Below are 17056 nucleotides of genomic sequence, written 5' to 3'. Positions count from 1 at the left end.
GATGAAATCTTGAACACATGTGGTCAAGCAACATCAGAATGTGATAAAGGTGGGCAAGAGCTATTAATGAGGAAGAGCAAACAAGCTAGGAAATGCTGCAGCAGTTTGCTTGTGCCTAAACCTATTGGGAAGAGCAAGATTACACACATACATACCCCCAACTTTACTGAGTGCAAACTACTTTTACCTTGGCCATGTTTGCTTAGGTGAAAACCATCTCTGCACCCAGAAGCGGATGCTGCCTGTTTATACGACACACAGTGACTTAACCTGACTTTGCCTTGGAGTTGGCAAAGTTAGAGAAAACCTGGGTGTTTACCTTGGTTTTTTGTGAAATGCAAACAGCTGGATTGGGCCCAAAATGTGCCAAGCCATCTTTTCACATGCCAGGGGCTGCCCCATCCCCCTTCCCTGTGCTGAACAATACAGGGAAAGGGATGGCCTGTCCCTGGAGCCTCTGCTGCTCTTTCCGTGCCTTCAGGAGCTCTGTGGCCAGGCGAGGATGGGCTTGCCCATACGACCAAGAAGAAAAAAGAATAGGGTCTCTCTACCCCAGGGATAGGCAACCCTTTTGAGCCGGGGGCCGGGTTGCTGTCCCTCAGACAACTGGGGGGCCGAAGCCAAAAAATAAATAAATAAATAATTTTTAAAAAATTAAATAAATAAATAAGCTGGGACAAATGTAGGACAACATTTTCAAATGGAGGGCACTTTTTAAAATAAAAATGGAGGACACGTGAAAAAAATCGCTGATTTTTAAAAAAACGTTAAGATAAATGCATGTTTCTGAGGCTTCTATAGACAATTGCCCCACCATGCCCCTCGCGCGAGACGCCAAAGGCCCTGGCGGCAATTGGTGGCAGGACCGGGCTGGGGCCGGTCCCAAGGCCTCGCCGGGCCGCATCCGGCCCATGGGCCGCAGGTTGCCTACCCCTGCTCTACCCTGTCCATGGAGCTCCTGCAGGTATGGAAGCAGTGATGACTCTGGGAATGGGATGGTGGCACAGTGGTTAAATGCCTGTACTTGCAGCCACTCACTCACAAACCATAAGGTTGCGAATTCAATACCAGCAAAAGGGCTCAAGCTCGACTCAGGCTTGCATTCTTCCGAAGTCGCTAAAATGAGTATGCAGATTGTTGGGGGCAATTAGCTTACACTTTGTAAACTGCTTAGGGAGTGCTTAGGTACACTGATAAGCGGTATAGAAATGTACTTACTATTGCTATTGCTGTGGGTGTGCCGTGTCAATGCAATGTAGGCCCAGGTGACCAATGCACACAACATTGCACCGCCATACCAATTGTGGGCCAGTGCATGCAGCTGCCATCGTGACCAATCCGGGGGCAGTTCCAGAGCACAGTGATCTAGGACTGGCCCTGGATTTATGGCCAGTCCAGACAGTGACTAATTTTCTAGCAATTAGTGTAAGCTAAGAACAGAGGGGGAAGTGGGGAAAGGAGGAGAAAGAAACTGGGACATTCTTAAAGCAGCTGGAAAAGTGGGACAACAGAAGACTAATTAGAACTGTCTTTGCCACATGCTAACTATAACTGTATTTTAAAAGTGTAAATCTCTTTTATGTTAGTACATTCCAATTGTATGAAACCCAGGTTAGCAGAGCAGCAGGAATTTCAAATTGAAGAGACTAAAATTAACCACAGGATGAGCAGGCCTGCTTTTTTTCAACAGGAAATAACTATTTCTTCAGCTTTTAAATACTTTATGGGGGGAATGTGTGCAGTGGATACTAACAGGATTGATCATACTGTTGGGTGTGAGTTCACATTAAAAACCATATCTTGGAATTGGATTTAGTGGTGTCTTTGAAAACCGAAAAAATATTTAGTTTATTTTACTTAGTCACATTTGGATGTTTATCCTGCTTTTCTAACATGAGGCAACTTGGACTGCCCCACCAAAGCCAGTTTTATCAGAATTTTACTGTATGTCAGTGGTTCTCAAACTGTGGGACTCTCAGAGGGGGAATATGAAACTTGAGGTCCCTGATTTCCCCCTCCTCTTCTTGTTCCCAAACCTTTTCTTTCCTAGAGGGGAAAAGAAAGGCAAGAAGAGAACTTGAAGCCTCTGAGGGAGGAGGAGAGCTATTTCCTTATAAGATGATAAAATATAAATGAATGTATGTATAAAAATCTGTAAAGTAAACAAACAAAATAATTTTATTCTTATACTGTGTTGCTCCACAACGTCTGGATGTAGATGTAAAGGGGGTCACAGTGTTAAAAATTTGAAAACCACTGCTGTAGGTCCTTCTTGAATATGCCCCTGATGCTGTTCAATTCTGCTATCTCCATTTTGCACTTACACACATTACCACCTAATAGAAGAAGACAGTCTGATTCAGAAACTATCCTTCCCCACTCCAAAAAATTAAATACAGTTATACAGATAATGAAGATTTTATATTCCTATTTATTCTCAATGCTGAGACTAAAGGCATTGAAATATTAAGAACAATGCAGATTAGAATATATACAAAGCCATCAGTGAAATATATCAAACTTATATTAAAATGCAACTAATCAAGAATATAAAAAATGTATAAAAATCCTGTACATTTTATGGAGGAATGGCTGGGTGAAGAGTCTAATTCAGGGGTAGGCAACCCTTTTGAGCCGGGGGCCGGGTTGCTGTTCCTCAGACAACTGGGGGGCCGAAGCCAATAAATAAATAATTTTTTTTAAATTAAATAAATAAATAAACTGGGACAAATGTAGGACAAAATTTTCAAATGGATGACACTTTTTAAATAAAAAATGGAGGACACGTGAAAAATTTGCTGATTTTTTAAAAAATGTTAAGATAAATGCATGTTTCTGAGGCTTCTATAGACAATTGCCCCACCATGCCCCTTGCGCGAGATGCCAAAGGCCCCGGCGGCAATCGGTGGCAGGACCGGGCTGGGGCCAGTCCCAAGGCCTCGCCGGGCCGCATCCGGCCCGCGGGCCGCAGGTTGCCTACCCCTGGTCTAATTAGAGCCCTGGTGGCGCAGTGGTTAAATGCCTATACTGCAGCCACTCACTCACAAACCATAAGGTTGCAAGTTCAATACCAGTGAAAGGGCTCAAGCTCGACTCAGGCTTGCATCCTTCCGAGATCACTAAAATGAGTACCCAGATTGTTGGGGGCAGTTAGCTTACACTTTGTAAACCGTTTAAGGAGTTCTTAAGTGCACTTATAAGCGGTACATATAGAAATGTACATGCTATTGCTAATCACTGCTTTCTTACAACAAGGCAAAGTGCCAGGCTGTCTAATGGAGGCAATTGTAAAGACTTTGTTGAAAGGCCTTCTCTGAATCTGTCTATAATGGATAGTTCTAGATTAGTGTCCAACATACCATTTTGAGGCAAGGTATGGTGGCTTCCAGCTCCAAGGATTTGTGGATGGATGTCATGGCCAGCCAAGATCAGCTCTCGGAGGATGAGGAGGAGGATGAGTCTCCGCCAGAGCAAGGGCTGATTGAGGCAACGCCAGGTGCTGTTCCTACCCTGCCAGGTCCCAGCTGTGATCCTCCAGCCCCAGAGGAGGAGGTCCAACCAGGTCCTAGTGCTGAAGAGAGGCCTTCTTTGGTACCGCAGCCTAGTGGTGATTCTGGAGACGAAGCTTGCCTGCAGGTGCCTTCCTACAAAGAGAGAAGGGCCGAGAGTGCTTGCAGGCAAGGATTGCCGAGAGGCAATTAGCCAACCAGCCTCAGGTGGCACGAGGGAGAGTTTCCCTTACTTAAGTGGGAGAGAGATTAATGCTCGTTGCTAGAGTTTATTGCATGATCTCTCGGCGTGATTGCTGCTAGCACTAGCTCCTAGTATCTGGATTCTTTGGCCTGTTACAGACGGCCAAAATAAAGCTGCTTCGGGTCTCTTTGGAGGTATGCTGTTTAAATGATGCATGCATCCTAAGAATCTGGAAGCTGCACTCCAGTGCTTAGGAATGGAGTGTGGCTTTGGCATGACCTCTGGACTCTTAGGACCCATGCATCATTTAAATAGCATACCTCCAAAGAGACACGAAGCAGCTTTATTTTGGCCATCTGTAACAGGCCTAAGTTACCTTGACCTCGGACTGGACTTCGTTATCTCTTGGCTGTTTTGACCTCGGACTGTTTGACCAACGTTGTTTCTCGGTATCCTGACTTCGGCTTGACTCTCGGAACGTTTGGACTTCTGGAATTCTGAACTCGGCTTGACTTCTCGGACTGCTCTCACGCTTACTCCTTGCAAGGTCTGTGTTTTGTTTCCACTTGTCTGACTAAGCCACTCTTATCAGCGTGTCTATGAGTGCTGGCCGCAGTCCCGGACAATGAAACAGATTACATAGATACAATTCAGTTTGGTTTCTGCCCTAGTTATGGGCCTGAAGCAGATATGGTTTTGATCACCTGAATGGATCACCTGTGGAAACAAGGCAGGGGAGTGAATTCTGTTGGACTTCTCAATGGCTTTTCATGCCATCAACAAACTGGAAGAGGTTGTCTAAAACCTAGAAAAATAATATCATGGCTAAGAAAGAAAGAACAGAGATAATCATTCTAGTCTTTAGAAAGGGAATTTCAGAATCTGGGAGCAGCCACTGAGAAGGCCTTCTCCCTTATTCCCATCAAACATACCTGGGAAGGTAGTGAGTCTAACAGTAGAGCCTCCTTCAAAGAACATAGTGGCTGGATGAGCTTATGTACAGTCCTTTCGACAGCATGGACTCTTAAGTCATAACCAGCACTTTGAACTGTGCTGCGAAACAGGCGGACAGCTGTGTAGCCAGCTCCAATTAGCAATCTGATTGCACCTTTTTTGGCCAACTGAGCTTTCTGAGCACTTTACAAAGGTAGTGCAACATAGAACTCAATTTATCTAGAAACAGAACTGGGTATTTTGCCAGTTCTCTTTATTTTTTACATAATTGTTAGTCTGCAACACATGCAGCTCTTTAGAATAAGAAGTAGGGCAAGTAAGGGATTGCACAAAATTTTGTTGTATGGAATGCTAGTGATGACTGCTCTAGCTTGCCATGCCCAATTTAATTCCTCTCCACCCCATTTCCCCACTACCATCCTAGCAGGCACCCTATGTTCTGTAGCCCCAGAGCATCGTGACTCCACGTGGGGCAATTTTTAAAAAGGGTTTCTTCTCTGAATATTTTTTTTTTCTGTTTCTACTGACCAGGGTTTCCCCAAGAACATTCTGATATCTCCCTTTTCTCTTTTGCATCTCAACACCTGAGTCCAGTCTGTATAGATGATAGACCGGAAAGATTTTACCCTTTTCACTGACTGCAAATTTGGTGACAGTATTAGAGTAATCTTTCTGTCATATAAAGAAAAGTACTGTATTTTCTGGCGTATAAGACTACTTTTTAACCCAGGAAAATAATCTCAAAAGTCGGGGGTCGTCTAATACGCCGGGTGTCATCTTATAGGGCAGGTGCTGGACTGGAGAATCTGCGATTGGTGGAGGGAGCTCAAAATGGCCACAGCCGCATCCCCTCCATATGTGGCATCCATATGAAAGCAGGAAGGGAGGTGCTGTACAAGTACGGTAGAATAAAATCTTGGAGACAGGGAGGGCTGGGCAGGCAGGGAGAGCTGACCAATTCAAGCAGGCTTTGCATACAACAAGTTTTCCTGCTAAGTACCTGCATGTCATAAGCATTTGAATTAAAATTACCATATTGAAATCAAATCTGATTTTTTAAATTTTTATTTGGTGTGCATTGGAGGAGGGGTAGTCTTGTACGGCGAGTATATCCCAAACTCTATATTTTAACTGGAAAAGTTGGGAGTCGTCTTATATGCCCAGTCGTCTTATACGCCGGAAAATACGGTAAATAGAAAATAATAGTATACATCATTCAGAACTACTTTGAATGATGCAGATAGCAAAAATAGAAATTCAACTTTCTATTGAGACTTAAGTTCCTTTTTACAGTTAACCTAAACTGACCTTTTTAAAACATAAACATACTGGCTTTCATTCAAAATTCCTAAGGTTTCAGAGTGCTTACAGAGCTCCTTGTAAGGATGAGCTTCCCCATTCACTTCATTGTTTAAATATGTGCAGGGCATTGGCATTGGCATTGAAATTAATGAAAAATCCTTGATTTGAACAGAGTTGCCAATACACACACACACACACACACACACACGTGTATAAGTCATTCTCATGTATAAGTTGAGGACAGGTTTTAGGGTGAAAATTGTGGATTTTTGTATGAGGGCATGTAAAACTGAGGGGCATATAACAAAGGATGTTAAGGATAAAGGAAAGGAAAATGATGGCAAATAACGTACAGAATTCTGGCGGGCATAACTGTGCTGGCAGGCATAACTGTTTGTGCTCACCCTAAAGGCTGTAGGAATGGTGAGGAAACTATGTGCGATGTGTGAGGCATGCAGACATGTAAAAAAAGAATGTAAAGGCAAGAATTACGGTACTTAAATAAGTATTATAAAAAATAGGAACAATTCCCTTCTGTGAATAGAGTGGTGAAAAGTGAGAGCTTAGTCTGTCCCAGAAGAACCTAAAAGGAGCTCTGACCCCTCTACTCTCTCAGGACTCCTTTGAGGGGAAGTGCCAGAGAGCCACTGCTCCCCTGGAACAGACTAAGCTCTTACCTTTTCTTCTTTGTGGTCTGTGCGAATCACACAAATGGGTTATTCTGCGCCTGCGCAGCAATTTCAGATCCTACTGGAATCACTAGGAAAGACTTTTTGGCAGTAGCTCCTCCCACCCGCTATATAGGCTCGGAGTCTTCCCGCCCTTTTTCAGTTCCTTTTGTCCGCTGCATGAGCACCACAGGGAACCTCACTTGGAATTGATGATGTTCTGCAGCCTCCCACGTCAGAGAAACGCAAAGCTACTGATGATCAGGGATCCAGGTAGCTGCCCTCCCCTAAGTGGAAAAAATCCGCAGACGGCTCCAAGTCTGATAAAAAGAAGCATAAGTTTTCTAATGACAAGGGCAAGGACCCTTCACATCGTAAGGACAAAAAGTCTCCCCCTTCAATGTCTTCGGAGGCCGACCGTCCGTCCCGTCCTGAACAAATCTTGCCTCCCATCGATATGGACTTGGGCTCGCTACCTTGTGGCCAGCCCGCTCAGTCCGGAACACCGCTTCCATCCCAAGAGGACCTCCACTCTCCACCTCAAGCCGGAGTCTCTCCCGATTCTTCAGGGGCTCCCTGAACCTTACCAACTCTCCGACACAGAGCTTAAAGCTTCTCATCAACTCCCTGATTCGGACTTGATGGCATCTCAATGCATCCCTGTGGAACGTCTCTCTCAAACCTCTGAAGTCGTCCACTTCAATGACGAACTTGAGGAAGACCTCTCTTATGGTTTCTCAGAACCCTCTGATAGAGACCTCATTTTTGATGACCAGACGGGAACCTACTACCTTTCCCTCCTTTAGAAGTTCGAGCTGGACGATTTGTTCAAGCCCTCGGAACCACGGAACCTTGGCTTCCCTCCCGGACAGCCTCCGCTTCAGCAGTGGCCCCTCTGTCCCGTCCTTCCTCCATGGTGGCCATGCTGACCAGCTGCGTGTTCCTCAATCTCTGGCGCCTCTTCCCGCTGCTGTTCTTCCGCCACCCTGGACCTCTCCTTTGCATTAAAGTCCTGCCCTCAGACCTCTTTCGGCCTTATCCGAATCGCCCAACTACTCAGAATCGGACTATTCCCATGTTCACCACAGCCAGGCCCTCACAATTCCTGAGGCAGCCTCTCCCTCTGATGATGTCAAATCATTTGCTGAACAAGTCATCCGAATGGGCAAAGCTCTCCATATTGAGGTTCTCCACACCGACTCCGAAGCTCTCGACCTCCTCAATGAACGTGTCCAGGGCAGGGTTCCACCCCCCCTTTGATCCCATTCTTACCCTCCATATCAAAGATTGTTAAACGTTCTTAGACTGTTACCTCTTCTTCTCAACCGCTCTCCAAGAAGCTGGACAATTTCTTGGCTCTTTGAGCACCCCTGTCCTAACTCTGCTATTGTGGAAGCCTCTCAGCTCCACTTTACACCTAAAGCAGCTTCGTCTCTGAATGATGCAGAGGGCCACAAACTGGACTCCATGGCTCGGAAGTCCTATGTCTCAGCGATCCTAGACCTCAAAGTCGCTAACTATGCGGCCTGTATGGCCGCTTACCAACAGCACTTGTGGCAACGTGCTCTTCCACTCTGTGATGACCTCTCAGAGGAAAAGAAACACCTGACCCTTACAATTCATGCCGAGGCACACTCTCTGGCCACTCAACAGATCACTTTGCCCAGATACTCTGCTGATTGCACCGCCAGACAACTCTCAGCAGCCATTGCCCTCCATCACCATGCCTGGCTGAGATCATCCGACCTGACACCCCAGGCTGGACTGACCATTGAAGAGCACCATTTTAATGCTTCGGGCCTTTTCCATAAGGACACCAATGAAAAATTGGATTTCAAAAACAAGATGAGAAACACAGCCCGTAAATACGGTATGTCATCCTCAACAACTCCTCAGTCTCCCCACCCATACCAATGCTATTCTTAATGGCAAAGATGTTCCAACCCCCCCCCCCCCCCCAACCAGGGTAGACCCAGTCAACTTTCTAATTTCCAACAACAGCGTTTCCACTCTCAACAGCAGTCCTCATCGGGAAAACGCCAGTCAAAATCCAAATACAAACAGCCCTTCCAAAAGAAGCACTCTGACCAAGGCAAATGATCCTTCTGATGTTTTTCAGCGCACTTTGCACCATTGCCCCCCTTTGGGGATCTCCTGGCCCATTTTTACCATTCTTGGGCCACCATAACATCTAACTCTTGGGTCCTCAAAATTGTCTGGAGGAGCTACGCCCTCGAGCTCCAACATCTTCCCCCAAGGGGTAACTTGGTTTCCATTCCCTCTTCAGACACCCTTCTCGACTAAGTGTGCTCTCTGTGCATCAAAGGGGCCATCGAGCCCATGCCCCCTTCTCAAATCCAAGACTGTTTCTTCTCCAGATACTTCATTGTCGCCAAACCTAATGGAGGCCTCTGCCCCATTCTGGACCTCAATTGTTTGAATTCATCCATTATAAGCGTTTCTGTATGGTGACTCTCACTTCCATCTTGTCCCTGTTACAGGACTCAGATTGGTTTGCCACTGTGTACCTTCAGGACGCTTATTTCCACATCAGCATCCGAGAGGACCTCCGAAATCTCCTTGCCTTTTCTGTCAGTCCTGACTCATTTCGCTACCATGTTTTGCCTTTCGGACCCTCCACATGACCAAGGGAGTTCACCAAGTGCATGGCAGTCGTGGCAGCATTCCTCCGCCAGCAAAACATAATTGCCTTTCCCTACCTTGACGATTGGTTGTTTGTTGCTCCAAACAGACTCATCTCAGCTATGCTCTCTCCCTCTTTCGAGCCTTGGGACTCATGCTCAACCCAGAAAAGTTCACTCTCTGTTCCACCCCAAAAGAGTGTGATTCATCGGCGCCATGTTAGATTCCACGGCGTCGAGAGCATATCTTCCACACGACAGGTTCAACAACCTCAGGTCTTTGATTCAATCCTGCCTTGCTTCCAGACGCATCAGAGCGAGGACAGCTCAAATGGCGCTTGGACACATGGCATCCACGACGTATGTCACTCCCTGGGCCCAACTCCGCATGTGCCCCTTCCAATCCTGGTTTCTCGCCGTCTTCAATCCGACCTACGACCATCCACAAAAATGGATCACCATCCCAAGGCCGGTGGATCGCTCCCTCCATTGGTGGCTAGACCCACGGAATGCCTGCCTGGGCATGCCCTTCCTACCTCCTCAGCCCCAGGTCATGCTCACTACCTACACTTCCACCACCAGATGGGGTGCCCAATGCAATGACCGCTCCGTCAACGGGAGATGGTCTCCAGCAGAACTCCACTACCATATCAATGCTTTAGAAATGTTAGCAGTCTGGAAGGCCCTGAAGACTTTCAAAACCTTGCTTCGAGACCAGGTAGTCTTGCTCTTCACTAACAATATGACGGTGATGTACTACATCTTCCACCCTCCTCGCTCTCACCCTCCAGATTTGGAACTGGTGCATCCCCAGACACATCATCCTGCAAGCCATCCACCTTCCAGGGGAGGAGAATGTGCTTGCAAACAGACTGAGCAGAGCTCCAGACTCTTGTCATGAGTGGAAACTCAACTCTCACATCGTACACTATTTGTTCTCCCTCTGGTTAACTCCGGACATCAACCTGTTTGCCTCTCATCTGAACTTCCAATGCAGTCAGTTCTGCTCCAGGACTCCGTCCGACCAGTCGTTAGGAGACACTTTCCTCTTCCACTGATCGTACAAGATGGTCTATGCATTTCCTCCCTTCTCTCTCATCACAAGGGTGATAGCCATGCTCAGACGCAATACTTGTCACCCTGTGGTGGTCGAGACAGCCGTGGCTCACTCCTCTTCTCCACCTCTCCAACAGTTTCGGCCGCTGCTCCCTCCGTCCCAATCTCCTAATCCTCCACAACTGTCAGGTTCATCACCCAGACATCAAGACTCTCTGCCTTGTCACCTGGAGGATTGTGCTCCGGTTTGAAAGATCATCTTGGCTTCCCATAAGCCTTCCACTCAGCGCTCCTACTCCCTCAAATGGAACAAATTCCTGCCTTTCTGACTGACAGGGGACTATCCTCCACATCGTCCTCGTGTTCCATAACTCTTTCTTTGGGTCCTGCCTTTCCATCTCCTCCTTGAGATACTACCTCACAGCAGTCTGTGCCCGCTTCCAGCTTTCCGCCCTTCCTTTTTTGTTGATCCCTTGGTAAAGAAATTCTTCAAGGGCCTCAACAACCTCAGGCCCCCAACTGCTGCCCCTGCACCAACTTGGGACCTTCAACTCGTCTTGGCAGCCATGTCTACGGCTCCCTTCGAACCCCTCGCTTCCTGTGACCTTAGACTCCTCACCTGGAAGACAGCATTTTTGGCCGCGCTGACCTCTGCACACCGGGCCAGTGAAATCTGTGTCCTCTGCACTGTCTCTCCCCATCTCACATTTTTCAAGGATAAGGTTGTCCTCAGACTGGACATTTCCTTTTTGCCAAAGATAATTTCTATCTTCCATCTCAACCAAGACATTGTTCTTCCAACCCTTGCCCTGAACTCGACCACTGACATTGAACATCGACTCCACTCTCTCGATGTCAGGCAGGCTCTGGCTTTTTACCTTGACAGGATTTCGATCTCGAGGTGTTCTCGACAGCCTTTCGTCTGTTACTCCATCCCTAAGCTGGGATTGCCTGTCACCCCCAACATTTCTCTAAGTGGGTGAACTCCACTATCCACCTCTCTTATGAACTTTTTGGAAAGTCTCTTCCTGCTTGAATTCGAGCCCATTCAACCAGGACATGGTAGCTACTTCCTCTGCCTTCCTGTCTGGCATCTCCTTGGAGGACATTTGTAAGGCTGCAGTCTGGTCACAACCGCTGACCTTCATCAAGCATTACAGACTTGATACCAGTCAATGTCATGAGGCAGCTTTTGGCAAAGCTGTGGTTCTTTCTGCAACACATTGAGGTTAGTTGACAACTGTTAAATGACACACAATCATACTGTTTTCCTGGTTTAATAGCTTTATTTATTGCCAGGACACACCCTCCTCCGGGAGCTTGTCAGTCTAACCCACATATATGCTTCACAGAGACCATGAAGAAGGACAGGTTGCTTACCTATAACTGCAGTTCTTCAAGTGGTCAACTGAAAATCCACACAAATCCCACCCATCCTCCCCTCTGTCAAAAAATTAAAATGATACTCGTATTTTTCTCTTAATTAAACAAAGTGGTATATGTCATCATTTCTTAGAAAATTATGTTGAATTTATGAAGTATGCTAAAAAGAGAGCCAATGACAGATTGATGGAAAGACTAAGCATCTTTCTAATATCTGACCATACAATTTTGGCTAAGTGACAATGCAATAATCACAAGAAGTTTTTTTAAACTGTTAAATTAGATATAGGCGGGGTACAGACCGCCCTAAAAGGGTGGCCTGCCGGCGCCTGGTTTTCCACCGGAGGGAAGCCTCAGCCGCCAAACAGCGAGGCTTCCCACCAGCAGAAAAAGAACCCGCAAAAAGCAGGTTCTTTCTACGCCACGGTGGTAGTGTAACGAGTGCGCCGCTAGCTCACTCGTTATGCAAGTGACACACTGTGCTTGCGTAACAATGGCAGTGCCCGTCTGTACACGTGTGAGGGGCAAGGGGCGTCTAGAAGCACCGCCCTGAGGCACCCCTTGCATGTGACGAGGGTGTCCTTTTCATCCCGTCTGGACTGCCCATACTTAGCCTGGGTCTGCAAACTAAGAACATACTAACTAGGAAAGTTTTGTTTGTTTTTTTTTCAATAGTTTTGCCAAACAGGGACCAGTAAAATGTTATAGAATCCCTGGGAGAAGTTTGCTCTGTCAGTATCATTTTGTAAACCTGAGGCCCACACTTAGCTTAAACCAGTGCTTCTCAATTATTTTCTGTCATGCCCCCCCTAGGAAGAAGAAAACGCGCCCCACTATTTGAGAAGTACTGGCTTAAACTAACTGCTTCATCTCCCTGCACACACACACACACATACACACACAAATATATAGGTCTTCGCTAAAGTTGGGCTGTGAGCCAGGAATGAATCCCAAGCCAGTCTTCCTCCTTCGGTGCATTCATTGTATTAGATGTTTGTTCCTCTCTAGTGCAGAGTTTCTGAACCTGATTGGTGTTGAATGCTAATAATACTGTATCTTTCTAGTGGAATATGGTTAGACAGGAAGTTATACGAATATTTAAATAGGAATCTTGGATAAGCAAATGGTCAGTAAATGTAATTTGTGCTGAATAGGAATGGGATATAGTCTGGCAGATTTGATACTGCATTTACCATTTGTTTTAGTAATCTGAAAAAACATACCATTTAGACAGCTGAGAAGCTATTATACTTGTGCCATAACCATCTTATGGCACTGAAAGACATAAAAACAAACCGTATGTTATTAAATTGTGAAAAGCAGTATTATAGATGATGGTGGGCGATGAAGCAGAGTGAAATGTACAAGACGACTGTGCTATGTTCTGTCATTTCTGCTTACAAAAAGACTCATCTCAGGTGTTTTTGTATGTATGTGTGCATGTACACTCATTTATAATACCTTACTTTTGGGGAAACCATATGCCCTGAAAGGTTAAGTTTCATTTTGATACTTTCTGTTTCTTTAAACTTCTATAGTGCTGGTAACCTCAAGACTGCAATTTTGCAATGTGCCGTACATTGGACTACCTCAGTACCAAGTTCGGAAACTGCAATCAATTCAAAACATGGCAGCCAGATTGGTTACTCGGACATCCAGGAGTGATCATATCACACCAATAATAAAATCACTCCACTGGCTGCCAAGTAGTTTCCGGGCAAGGTATAAAGCGTTGTTTATTACCTTTAAAGTTACCTAAGAGATCACCTCCTTCAGTATAATCCACCACATACACACTGGTGCTGTGGCAGACATTTACTTCATTTAGCTAGAACTAAGGCCCATTACAGACGGGCTCTTCTGGCGCCCCCGTAACGTTCTAGGGGTTGGCCTAGGGTCCACAACGGCCTCACCCCTAGCATGTGGCAAGGGCGTAAAGATGGTGGCGCCCTATACACACGGGCGCTGACATCTTTACGTGCTGGATGCATAGCATCTGCACGTCGCACACCGGATGTGACGCCGCGAGTGTGCGAGTAGCGACTCGCGGTGTCTCACCCGGGGCGGAAGAAGAAGTGCCATTTTGGCGCTTCTTTGCTGCGTCCAGGAACCGCGCCGTTTGGATGCTGCGGTTCCCGGACACAGCAACCAGCAGCGGCACGAGACTGCCCCTTCTGGGCGGTCTGTAACGCGCCTAAGTTGGCAATTGTCAGTCAGATTACTTTTTCTTCAGCTGCCCCTAGACTCTGGAACCACCTGCCAGAAGAGATGCAACAGCTGAATATGCTGTCTGAATTTAAAATAGCATTTCTTCTTCCACCAGGCTTATCCAGATAATTTTTAAATTGTGAATTTTAAATGATGAATTGTAAATGTGGATTGTGTTAATAAGTGTATACCTTATTTTTCCTTTTAAATTGATGTGTTTTTTAACTAATGTTGTATTTGTTAATTGTTGGTGCTCCCCACCTTGATTCATGCAGAGAGGTGGCTAATAAATAAATAAATATTACTATATATTATTATTAAATAATGTCCAGGTTTTGGTATTATTTTTATGCCATATGTAATGTGTGTGCGTGTGACACAATTGAGATTTATTTTACTTATTTATTTAAGTAAAATATTTATATTCCACCCTGTATTTCAGTGCAGTGTACAGTTAAAACTATAAATAATGTAAAAGCATTCAAACAAATAGCTTAAACAGGAGAAAAAACACATTAAACATGACAAATTAAAATAGCTTTAAATGCACCAACAATTTAAAACAAAGTACACATGTACTTTAAAGTATTTTAAGCCCCAAAAGCCTTACAAAAAAAGCCATGTCTTGATTTGGTACTAGAAAGAAACCAACTTTGGCACCATTCAGACCTCCAGAGGGATGACATTCCTCAGATGGGCATCACAGGCAAGAATGCCCTCTCTCAAGTGCTCCCACACCATATTGCCCAAATTGATGGCACAGAAAGGAAATCCCCCCCCCCCCTTTCAGGCCACAGTCCGGGGCAGATACACAGTTCTTGGGCTGAAACTTAGGCAGATCTTTCAATATTGAGGTTTTGTCTGTTATTACTTCACGTGCAAGAAAAAGATCTGATGGTTAGGATTCTTAGAGGAATGGATAAAAGCAGCATTCATTAGTCTCTTCTGCATGCCATTTGTCCTTGATACCACATTCTTTGAAAACTGCCTTCCCCAGTGCTTCTAATATTTAATAGCTTTAGTACAGTGGGCCCTTGTTATACGTTGGGGTTTGGTTCCAAGATCCCTCGTGTATAACAAAATCCGTGTATGCTCATGTCCCATTAAATATAATGACATAGCAAAATGGTGTCCCTTATAAAAAAAATGGAAAATCAATGTTAGATATTTGAAATTTATACTTTTTTTGAACATCTTCAAACCATGGTTGCTTGAATCAGCGTATAAAAAATCTGTGTATAAGAAGGGCTGACTGTATATTCAGGAATTGAAGTTTTGTCTCTTTTGTAGGATGTGTATACTTTTTTGTACATTCTCTAATTTCAATAAATTAATGAATTAAGTTTGCTTGCTTGCTTGCTTGCTTGCTTGCTTGCTTGCTTGCTTGCTTATTTATTTATTTATTTATTTATTCATTTATTTATTTATTTTGGCTTGATGTAACCCAGGTCGGTATATTAACTTTGTGTCTCTCCTTCCATTTCTACTGTGGAAACAGTGCATTATAGAAAAGGAGACACAGACCCTGGCATAATTAGCTCTTTCTTATGGCTCTTTCTTTCCCCTTGCAGAGTGATCGTCTTCTTATTAAAGGAGGAAGGATAGTTAATGATGATCAGTCATTCTATGCTGACATTTACATGGAGGATGGTCTCATAAAGTAAGTGTAAAGTTCCTGTACCCTATTAACTATTTTGTGAGTGATCCAAGCATATCCTTCACTTGCCGATTTGAATGGGGTTTCAGGAATTTTTCTGCACCATATTGCATTGTGTGTATGTTTGTTTATCTCGTGTATTCTAGGGTTGCTCTATAGCATACTGTATATCACCTATGTTAACTACATTTAAACTGTGACAGTATTGAGAGATCCTTCACTGAAAAGAGAGGGGAAATAAGATTTATGTTTGGTTTCTTTCATTTCTGCTACATCATAAAATTAACAGCTACATTTATTATTGCTAAAGATGGTAAAGCATTGCTTTAAAGAAGCTGTACCTTTAAGATTGTGAGCTGTTTTAGGTAAAAGTTATGAATCCTTGTGTTTTGTCTGGCTTATGGATGTGTTCACAGTAATGACTCTAGCAGTTAAAGGCTTAAATTTTTCTGGTGTGTAAATGCATGCAATTATGATTAACGCAGCACAGTGGGTTTTGGCTGTGGGATATTTTATAGCCAAGGATCGCAAATGTTATTTGTCCTTAAAGTACAAAAGCAAATTTCTAACCACTTCTGCAGGAAATCTTTTTAAAAGCAGCAGTAGGGAAATCAAACATTATGTAAAAGAAGGGAATATTTGAAGTGTTCAGAGCCTGAAGGGAAAATACAGTTTATTGACTGCTAGTATGTTGCCAGAAAAGACATTTGGGAAGTACTGTCAGCTGCAGAATATTCAAAACTTACAAATGAACTAAAATGTGAGCTCATAGGTACAGAGATGTATTTAAAAAAATTTTCTTGGATATCCCAGAAAGATGTAGCTACCATGAAATGTCAGCTTTGATATGAAGAAAGGTCTAATACAAGCAACACTTTATGGAATGTAAGTCGATGAGGAGAATGGAACGTCACAAAAAGCCAAAGCTCAAAAATCAGACAAATCATGAGTCTCTGGAATCAGAGAGTCTGTGCCTGGCATTTTAATACCATAAGAAAGGAGCAAACCAATGCTTCTAAACCATTCAGTTTGAGAATCCACTAGAGCATTTTCATATATGTTAACTACATTCTTGTGATGGGTCACAGAGCAGATAGGCCATTTCCTATCTTGCCCTGATCATGTGGGCAAGAACATGCAGAAAGACCTGCTCCTTTGAGTGTCCTTGTCTTAAACAGTTGGGAGGTTTTCATAATAATGGCCAGCACTTTTCATTGGGCTTAGTAAGGGAAGTGGAGTCAACAGAGCTTGTACAGTATTATCACAAAGTTGCATGAACTGAAAACCAGCAGTGTTCAGAGCTCTGGTTGCAGTGTTTTATATCATTTTAAGTTCTGAACACTTTTCAATGGCAGTTTCCTGTATAGCAGGTTATCTGAATCCAACATTGATGTAACTGAGGTTATATACTGTAAATATCTGAGTTTATATTATAATTGTAGCAGCTTGACAAAAATGCTCTACCTGAGGCACATAACAGCCTAAATCCACTA

The 17056-nt window shown here is 44.4% G+C and overlaps 1 protein-coding gene across 2 annotated transcripts in view; it reads left to right on the top strand.

The window, feature by feature from the left end:
- DPYSL3 (dihydropyrimidinase like 3) overlaps positions 1–17056 on the top strand; it is a 91160-nt gene that overhangs the window by 44378 nt on the left and 29726 nt on the right. For both annotated transcript variants that reach the window (XM_089531489.1, XM_089531495.1), the window contains exon 2: positions 15478–15566. In XM_089531489.1, coding sequence (XP_089387615.1) covers positions 15478–15566 — 89 coding nt within the window. The remainder of the gene's footprint in view (positions 1–15477; positions 15567–17056) is intronic.

This window comes from Sceloporus occidentalis, unplaced genomic scaffold, assembly GCF_023333645.1.
Source record: "Sceloporus occidentalis isolate IW3139 unplaced genomic scaffold, rSceOcc1.0.p SCAF_1, whole genome shotgun sequence".
Taxonomy (NCBI): Eukaryota; Metazoa; Chordata; class Lepidosauria; order Squamata; family Phrynosomatidae; genus Sceloporus; species Sceloporus occidentalis.
The sequence above is the reverse complement of the archived record's forward strand: the minus strand, read 5'-3'. Positions and strand labels throughout refer to the sequence as shown.